This window comes from Conger conger, chromosome 16, assembly GCF_963514075.1.
Source record: "Conger conger chromosome 16, fConCon1.1, whole genome shotgun sequence".
Classification (NCBI taxonomy): Eukaryota; Metazoa; Chordata; class Actinopteri; order Anguilliformes; family Congridae; genus Conger; species Conger conger.
The window spans coordinates 28210036-28220035 of record NC_083775.1 but is presented as its reverse complement, the minus strand read 5'-3'; the positions used below and the strand labels follow the sequence as shown (position 1 = coordinate 28220035).

The following is a 10000-nucleotide window of genomic DNA, read 5'->3' as shown; positions in this document are numbered from 1 at the left end:
ATATGTCTCATCCAGTGCACTCTACGTAATATTTAGGACACAGTCTGTATTCGGGAGCACATTGTGTGCTAAAGTATACACACTAGTGTAGACGGTATGTTTTGTAGAGGGTACGTATGTTTAGGACATAGTAGTCCAGGGTACACAGGAATGCTGCCCTCTGCTGGAACATCTCATCCTCTTAGCTTGTGAATGATTTGAGTTTTTCAAATGGCAGTCACACTGGGGGAAGTTACTCTACAGTCATTTATCCATTTTCAATGTTGGCTCATAAAAACCTGATTTAAATGTTCAATTTGATGCTCTGCGCTGAACAAATGCTCTTGGAGGGTTGCTGTGTGATGTGTAATTGGTCAGCATAACTGTTTGTTTGCTAAGCGGTGTACCCCCTCTCCCTGCAGCTCTCCCTGCGAGGGCCAGTCCGCCCCCCGGCCCTCCTGCCCCGACCCCAACAAGGTCAACTTCACCCCCCACGGCGGCTCCGCCTTCTGCCCCGTCAGCCTGCTCAAGCCCCTCCTCCCCTCCATGGACATCCTGTTCCGCAGCCTATCGGTGTCCCCCGTCACCGCCCGCCCCGGGCAGGGTGGGGCTCCCACGGTGGGCGGGTACCTGGGGCCCCTCCCGGACTCAGCCACCACCGCCATGTGATTGGGAGCGGAGCGGAGGGGGTGGAGACTGAAACAGGATTGCCCCACGAAGAGGAAGACCCCAAATCGATCCAAAAAAATATATGAAAAGAAAGGAAAGGGTGCTTCTCGCACTGAACTGCGTCAGTCTTTCTCTGCAGTGTCTGTATGAAGACCTGCTCCCTCAGGAGCCCCCTGCTGGACTACAGGAGCACTGACCGATATGTTTATCGGATATCTCGCACGAGGACTACTGAAGGCCCTATTGCATCACAAGTGATGTCACAACTGGTTAGACATGAGGACAGAAGGACCTATCACATTGCAGCTGTGCCTGTGACATGAAGCCTGAAGGACCTATCCCCTCGCAGGCCCGTCTGGCACATGACGACGAAACGACCTATCGCATCTCAGGCATGCCTGTGCCTCAAACTGCTTGGTGCACAAAGCCTGGCATCACATCTGTCAATGAGAAATGAATCTGTTGGCCTGAAAAGAGAAATGAATACAAAAAATGTTCACATTGTCTCCTGTTATGGACTACAATAGTTTGGTTCCATTTTGCCAGTTAGAAAAGAGGGGTGGCAAGCATTCTTAATGGTGTTCCAGTGCCTGAAGTACAAGCCAACTAAGAACCTCAGGGCCAGACCGCCGCTCTTCCGAACATGGCCACCTGTCTATCACTGTGAACTTTTGGAGGTGAAAGCGCAGTCACAACATGCAGCCAATTTGAAAGATTCAACCTTGCTACGAATTTAGTATGAATTTCGAAGAGGATGTTATGTGGATTGCCCTCAAGGTTTCCCGTGCGTAGTACTTTGATCCGTTTTTGGTTTGCTTTGCTATATTGAAGCAGAACTGACCTGCTGTCATTCCGGGTATTGACGCAAGCAAGGCTAAGATGAAAGCATTAGCCTTGAGCAGTTGATTCACAGCGCCACACACACCCCACACTCAAACAGCTCTACAAAGCTCTTTAGCCTCCTGTGCCTCACATCTATTAGTACCGATCTTTGACACGTACTGAGACAATAAATGGCCGATGTTCCACTGTGTTAAACAAAATTCAGATGTAACAATCTGAGATTAAATTTGCCTTTTGAAACAAACCAAAAATACCACATGCCAATGCTGGATGGTTTTAATATTTAAATATTAATATTTATTTGCAGTTTCAGCTTAAAGGGTATTCATTTTTTAACCGAAGTCAAACCTAGGATGGGGAAGTCCATTATGAATAAAGGCAGGATTGTAACTTTTAAGACTTTCATTTTTATCTTAAACAAAATTGCAGTTACAGCAATGTACTGCAATGTACAACGTGGAGTGCACTGCTATAAAGCATTATACTTTATGAACAACTTGGGAGTTCTTCTTTTTTGAGGTATGGGGGCATGTCCTGCTTCGATTCAGTTTGACAGTATTTCATTATTTTACGAATGCCTCCCCACTGGTAAACAACTAGATATTTAAATATTTCCTATGGTTTTGTTTCCGTTTGGTTCAGTTCTGCTAGCGCTTCGGTTTGGTCTACAAAGTTGTGCCAAAATGCTGAGATGTGAAACTGGTAGTCCCTAACAGCGAAAGTGGCAACCCTATATTAAAACTAAAGCAAGGCTTCGTAAAGACCTTTAAACTAAGATTATTTTTCATTAATTTGTATTGTATTTATGAGCTTCAACATTTAGACTACAGCAGAATAGACATGCACATTTTCCTGTGGTAATGTTCCTCATGCTCTGCTTCCAATGGACAATGATAATCATTTTGTTTATAGTTTGTACAGTGTTCTATTTTTCCACTCTGGCACATTTCTCTAGAGGACTATTTTGAAATTAGTTTTTAGCCAGATTTTCTTTTTCAAAGATGCAAGTGTTAAAGCCTCACTTCATTTCAGACCGTTTTGTCATGCATTTCACTTTAATACTTTATTAAGCGAAGTAGATTGGCTGTATGTTACTTGTGTCTGTTCAAATATATGCTTAAACGTATTACAATAGTGCTGTCATTTTTCCACTTTTGGCATCTTACTGACATTTTGTTATGCATTTTGACCAAAAGATGTATATGAACAATGCACTAAATGTTTCTCACTGAGTATGGAGAGTGAGTCTTCCTGTATATATGCCGCGTTGATTTGCATATGTGAACAACATTACAGGGGAAGAAAATAAATGTTGGCGCACTGAAGTTGCTTGAATATGGTACAGGTCACTGTTAAAAAGGAAATAAAACTTGAAACCATAGGGCTGCATGCGTATCAGTCATATCTATATTATGAATTCCACCAACACCTAAGTTTGAGTCACGTGACAATTATAATTATACATAACCGGCTGTGCTCTTACTTTTATAGGCTACATCAGCAGTAGTGACTCCGGTGTCCTGCATCTGCATCCTGAACACGTTCAAATGAGCGGCGGAGAATTGAATTGCGTCCATCCCGTTGTCCAAATCCAACGAATCAAAAGCTCTGCTCTCTTCTATACCAATAGCAGGGCTACACATCCAAATACGAAGAATTGTGAGCGACAGCGTACCTCAAGGTCCTTTAACCTATTCAAGGTATGCCCCGGAGAATGCCGCATTGCAAATATGCAAAAGGCATCAATAGCGTGTCATAATAATACGAATTTTGGAAAAAGGTTGTGCTTTGTAGTTGCATGAAAGCATAGAAAGTATATTTGCTGTCTAGCATCACATAAAGGCAAAAATGGAATGAAGCCTTACAGGCAAATGTTATGAATTTCGCCCAAGTCTGGTCCCAGTTAACAGTGACGCCGCTTTCCATCGCTGTCAACAATTCCGCTATTGCCGCCTGCAAGAAGAGGGACAACGGGATGGTTTTCACAGAAGCCTTGGACAAGGAAGGGGAACTGGACACCTGGGATTACAATAATGATTTTACCGTAAATGATGGCATCGACATCATGTTTAGGTTTTAAAAAAGGACTGCGGAACTCGCATTCCTGCAAGAAACCTTGAATATATACGAACCCCAGTCCTTGTAACTAGTATTAAGTGTTGGGTGGCTAGTTGCAAAAACATTGGCTTCGCAAACAATTAAGATTTGTTGCAATATCTCATGAACTTCAAAGGAAAAAGACGTTTCGAGTGACTTCAGTGCCACAAACAGCGGATCAAATTAAATGTTCAGTCTTGGTAGCTCGATACCTGTGTACAGTCGGTGAACAGTAGGCTATTCATAGGGCCTCAATACAGAAAGTGGGGTTTAAATAACGGATACTATTATCAACCCCTTTTTGGGGGTCACGACGCCACCATTTCCGGGTTTGTGAGCGTTGTGAGAGTGGAGCGAGACGCAGGAGCGAAGAGCGCGGCTGTGTCGGTGTCCATACCCGGACTAATTGGGGGCAGCATGGCCGCTGGCAAGGGGACGGAGAAGTCGTCAGTGTTTCAGAACGAACGAGTTCGGTTCATCTTCTGTTTCCTTGGAGTTTTTGTGTGTTATTTTTATTATGGCATACTGCAAGAAACAATGTAAGCTATACCAAGTGCATTACTTTCTCCTATCTATCTATGTCTAGTCCCTTGTGTCGCGTCAGCATAGGATATGGCTGGTGATAGTTCACGAGTGAGGTATTTAGCTTTTATGTGTTTCTTTTTTCATAATGGGAAATAGGTGTTGGTGTATTTTAATTAACGTTGCATTAACTCATGAAACATTGCGAAGTTTTCATAGTGCCATACTGCCTCCCAAAATATTAAATGCTAGCGCACAGGGCTGTAATACTGATATCTTAACGTTTTGGTGAAACTTTGTTTCAAGCCGCTTTGTATCATACGTGAATCTAAAATGACAATTACGTGTTCATTTAGAATCCAGATTGATTTATCGGCGTTGTAGATTGTCATTCGTGTGAGTGCGAAATTATACCACAAGAAACACTACTAGTGCACTAACTTACTGTTCTAAAATCGTCTAATGTAGTGTCCCGTTACAACAGGCTTGACGGGGTAATCGATCTGCAAAACCAACTGGTTTGGAAACGTCAACATGTCCTTAATGTACAGTAGATAATGTCTGCACACACCTATTTTTCGCATAAAGGGAGGCCTCCGAGGAATTAATTTATACCGAGCAGTTTGTGGACTTAAGTGTATTTTTTGCGGAGGCCACTCGCAGTTCTCTAATGTTTTGAATACGGGTATATTTAGCACAAGGGGGAAGTACGGCGAAGGGGACGCGAGGGAGACGTTCAGATATGCCACGACGCTGGTCTTCATTCAATGCATCATCAATTCTGCCTTCGCCAAGCTCTGTGAGTATATCACTCCCGCCAGCCCGAGAAACACTTTCACACACTGTCCTGCATCTCCTGCATTGTTTGACAGACTGGTCCTCATTTGGATCGTATTTGTATTTTAACCCTTTAAGGCACTATTGCCCAACCCTGTTACTGGAGATCTACCACCCTGTAGGTTTTTCACTCCTACTTTAACACAGCGCATCTCATTCAACAGCTAGAGATCTCATTGAGCTGCTAGTTAGTAGGATCAGATGTGCCAAATTAGGGTTGAAATTAAAACCTGCATGATTTCCAGCAACAGGCTGCTTTAAGGTGTAAGATCACTAATATGTGATGTAACCATCACACCTGGTAATAGAAAGCAACTGAGTTCTCGAGTACTGACTTGGGATTTTGAATAAGAAAAAAAACAAAACATTTCAAAGGTAATTGATTTGTGCGTAATGTGGTGTTGGTCTTGTGGTGATTTGTACATTATATGTCATTTGCCTTGCTTCTCAGTGATCCAGTGCTTTGAAGGGCCCAGGTCTGACCACACTAAGAGCTGGCTCTATGGAGTGTGCTCAGTTTCCTACCTGGGGGCCATGGTATCCAGCAACTCCGCCCTGCAGTACGTCAACTACCCCACTCAGGTCTGCTCCACCTTCCCACAATACATCCCCTGTGCACCTCTGTGTTCACTTCCGTCTGTGGTACTGTAAGCCACTCTGCACCTCTGTCCTACTCTCTAGTCCAGGGGTGTCAAATTCCAGTCCTGGAGGACCTCAGTGTCTACTGGTATTTGTGGTTTCCTTTCAGTCAGCAGCCAATTAAGGCCTCCAGAACAAGGTGTGTGGACTCTTTTGCCAATGAAAGGCTTTGAAATGTATCTCTCGTGGTGAAACACACCAAAAACTAGCAGACACTGTGGCCCTCCAGGACTGGAGTTTGACACCCTGCTGTAGTCTGTAATGAGGCCCCAGTCTCATGGGCCTTTCTGGGCTGGGTTCGGTTCCAGTCTAACGCATTCCCTTCCCTTTCGGTCTTCCCTTGAGGGAGGGGAGGTATTTCCCAACAAATTTGTGACGTGCAACAAGCAGACTTAACCGGTACTCTGCAGGGGAGGAGAGGCGAGGAAGCTTGCATTTTATGCACTTGGCGGGAGGGAAGGAAAACAAGGGAGCGAGGGAATAATTCCTCTCTCCCCTTTCATAATTCGGAAACATGCCTCCATATTTCATCCTGCCATTTTGGGGATTCCCCCCTTGAAGCAACATTAGAAAGAAAGCTTACAGTTTGGAATGGGGCGGCCTCTAGCATAGTGGTTGAGGAACAAGGTCGGTCCTTCGATCCCCGGTGTAGCCACAATAAGATATGCACAGCCATTGGGCCCTTGAGCCTTAACCCTGCATTGCTCCAGGGGAGGATTGTCTCCTGCTTAGTCTAATCAACGGTCGCTGCTGGAGCATCTGCCATTAATTTAATTTAATGTAATGAATGGAACTGATCTCTTGCATTGCACTCTATGGTGCTGGGTGATCTCACCCACTCTGGGTGAAGCCAGCACCTGCCTTTAAGACCTGCTCCTGCTTGTCAGACGGGTCTGACGGCATGTTGACCCAACCCCGAGATATGACGGGAAGTCGTCCTTGAATCGACAGTGCCAGGTGTCCCAGGTGAGATATTGCAGCCAGAAAGCACTTTTTATCTCTCGCTGTTGGCTAGGTAGCGCAGTCTTGTTCAAATGCTGTGTATTTACTCTGCGAAATTAACAATGCCCGCTGAGCTCTACAGCAGATCTGCATGCAGGTATTGAAAAATGGGGACACTTGGTTGAAACCAGGTTGCAAGGACTAGTACTTGCAAAGAAGTACCCAATGTACAGGTGTGCTACATTCATTAATTCAATTGTTTCCCAGCATGCATAGATCCGTGGAGCCGCAGGGCTAAAGTTACGGGGCTTGACGCAGGCATCAACATCACCCTGGGCACCTCGGAATCACGGGTGCGGGTGGGACGATGTGGCTTGTATCGCTAGCTAACAAACGGACAATTGGAATAGATAGGGTACAATTAGCTACCAAAGAAAAGAAAAATAAATAAGATATCCCACTATGCATAGTGATTAAAAATTGTGAATGGACTGGCCTGTTGGCGTGCAGTTATATCAGTGTGGCTGGAAGTTGTGGCTTCAGCGAGGTGACTTGGGTGGGAGCTTCAGTGACTAAGTGACCGAGGCTCCTGGTGTTTCATGACCGGTGGTGTCTAAGGTGACATCAGCAAGGGAGTTCGGGAATGACATCATCAGAAAAGGGCAGCAGTGGGAAGAAGCTCAGGGGGGGGGGGAACGGAAATGGACGAGCGACCGCAGATCACTTAACCACAGTCTGAACCGGTTTGAGCAGCTGGTCTGCTGAGGAAGCTTGCGGCAAGAACGGTCCCGCTGCGAGTTCCTGAGCAGTGCACTCTGCAGCGCTGCGAAGAGAACGGGCCCCGGGGCCACCAGGCGGCGGGGAAATTTGATGCAGTCCTTCTGTTCCCGAGCGCACGCGTGCCGCGAAGCTGAAGAACTACAGCCCCCCAGAGTGCTCCGGTTCAGCCGTGAAGGGTCCTTCACCCCGTGTTAAACCGGTTCGTTACTGTGGAGAGGGGCGTCTTTAGAGATGACGATACCCCTTCCGCTAAGCATGATTTGTCCCCCGGTGGTTTGAGGGGCACGACACCGGCATTATCTGTATGTCATGGCTTTCTCTGTCACCTGATCTGAATCCACTCAAGCCTTTATGGGATTTTCTGGAACTATGCCCAAGAGTTTTTTCCTCTTCTGTCAACTAGTGTCAGTTGATTGAGTTTCTTGCAGAAGACTGGCAATTGCATTCCTCCTGCAGAATTATTCCAGATGTTGGGAGACCGTGTGTGTACCCTATTAAGTGTCTTCACACTCATGCTTCAGGCTTGGTTAGTACATGGATGGAGGAAAACCTAGGAAAACTAAGTGCTATTGGTGGGCCAGTCTTCCCTTAGGTCAATAAGACCCCACTGCCCCAGTGCAGTGACAGGGACCCTGTGCTGAAGTTTTCAGATTAAATGTTCAGTTCCTCTCTTGTTTTGTTTCTCACACTGCTTTTTACCTTTGTTTCTCACAGGTGTTGGGGAAGTCCTGTAAGCCGATCCCAGGTAGGTGACCCGCACATACCGTATTCCATACCTGCAATATCAGCTACTGACCCCGTGCCCTGCCATACCAGCTACTGACCCCGTGCCCTGCCATACCAGCTACTGACCCCGTGCCCTGCCATACAAGCTACTGACTTCAGTGCCCTGCCAAATCAGCTACTGACCCCGTGCCCTGCCATACAAGCTACTGACTTCAGTGCCCTGCAATACCAGCTACTGACCCCAGTGCCCTGCTATATCAGCTTCTGACCCCAGTACCCTGCAATACCAGCTTCTGACCTCAGTCCCCTGCAACACCTGCTTCTGACCCCAGTGCCCTGTAATATGAGCTACTGACCCCAGTCCCCTGCAATACCAGCTTCTGACCCCAGACCCCTGCAATTTGAGCTACAGACCCCAGACCCCTGCAATGCCAGCTACTGTACCCAGCGCCCTACAATATCAGCGACTGACCCCAGTGCCCTGTAATATGAGCTACTGACCCCAGTCCCCTGCAATGCCAGCTACTGTACCCAGCGCCCTACAATATCAGCGACTGACCCCAGTGCCCTGTAATATGAGCTACTGACCCCAGTCCCCTGCAGTATGAGCTAATGAACCCAGTGCCCTGCCATACCAGCTACTGACCCCAGTCCTCTGCAATACCAGCTACTGACCCCTGTCCTCTGCAATACCAGCTACTGACCCCAGTGCCCTGCAATACCAGCTACTGACCCCAGTCCCCTGCAATACCAGCTACTGACCCCAGTCTCCTGCAATACCAGCTACTGACCCCAGTGCCCTGCTATGTCAGCTACTGACCCCAGTGCCCTGCAGTATGAGCTTCTGACCCCAGTGCCCTGCAGTATGAGCTGCCGATGCTGACGGTCACTGACTGTGTCCCTCTTCTCCCGCAGTGATGATCCTGGGCGTGACCATACTGAGGAAGAAGTACCCGATGGCCAAGTACCTGTGCGTGCTGCTGATCGTCAGCGGCGTGGCCCTCTTCCTGTACAAGCCCAACAAGGGAGCGGCCGCCGCGGACGACCACCTATTCGGCTTCGGGGAAGTGCTGCTGGTACGTCTCCCCCCCTCCCTCTCACGCTTCGGCTGTCTGCGGCTTTATCTGCCCGCCACCGTGCTGACCTCCAGGATTTCAGCCTATCAGCCTGTGTCTATTCTTTTGGATTGAATAGTGCACCTGGGTTTTTTTCTCTTTTTTTTTTTGCCTGTATTAGTAGTAAAGTACTGAGGAGTGTATTTCACGATTTATGTCAATCCCTTTTGAGTTGTGACTTGAGGTGAAATATTCACCATAGGCCTTGTTGCCACATGTAAGGTGTTTGACTTGCATTGTTTGATTTAGCAAAAATTGTGGCGTCCCCCAAATCACATTTGGTGTATTGCCGAAACAAGAGCATGTCTGACCGATGCATGTCTTACATGCCGTCTGGTAGTAAATACTTTCGAGGAAAGACATCTGCATGCCGCCAGAGAAAAAAACAATTAAAACCGGATACCTCCAGAAAATTTGCCATTTACAGACTTATCATGACAGTCACTTTAATGATGAAAACTAGTGCTCAAAAAGCTGGTATCCTTCTACAGGGAATACTATGGCATTGTCCTGGAGCTGGAGGGGTCCAGTGGTTGTACTTGTGGTGAAACATTGGTTTGGCCAAGTCTGTAAGATGCTGACAGAAAAAAGATGTTTGAGTGTTAAGTTATTGAGGAATTCTGAGCTGATTGTATACAGTGTTATGTTGTGTTAGCAATAAATTACTTCGCTTCACGAGCATTTCCACATCAATTCTGATCTGAAATGGATGCAGTTACTGAATTATTTATATCTGCGCACCTCTTTTTAAGCAAAAGAGCTGAAGTGAAAAGTGCAATGAATTTCTGTTTGAAATGTGCATTGCCTTTTGGATTTGCTGCCTGGAGTTGAGTGTGCGCTAACAGCCTGAA

At 46.5% G+C, this 10000-nt stretch overlaps 2 protein-coding genes across 2 annotated transcripts in view; both read left to right on the top strand.

The window, feature by feature from the left end:
• The window catches only part of LOC133113906 (protein FAM117A-like), a 14475-nt gene extending 11603 nt beyond the window's left edge, over window positions 1-2872 (top strand). The window contains exon 8 of the mRNA XM_061223041.1: window positions 402-2872. Within this exon, the coding sequence (XP_061079025.1) occupies window positions 402-648 (247 nt within the window). The 3' untranslated portion in view covers window positions 649-2872. The remainder of the gene's footprint in view (window positions 1-401) is intronic.
• A 368-nt stretch (window positions 2873-3240) lies between these two features.
• LOC133115342 (solute carrier family 35 member B1-like) overlaps window positions 3241-10000 on the top strand; it is a 12303-nt gene continuing 5543 nt past the window's right edge. Inside the window, exons 1-5 of the mRNA XM_061225203.1 lie at window positions 3241-4127; window positions 4806-4909; window positions 5399-5529; window positions 8023-8053; window positions 8950-9110. Of these exons, the coding sequence (XP_061081187.1) occupies window positions 4006-4127; window positions 4806-4909; window positions 5399-5529; window positions 8023-8053; window positions 8950-9110 (549 nt within the window). The 5' untranslated portion in view covers window positions 3241-4005. The remainder of the gene's footprint in view (window positions 4128-4805; window positions 4910-5398; window positions 5530-8022; window positions 8054-8949; window positions 9111-10000) is intronic.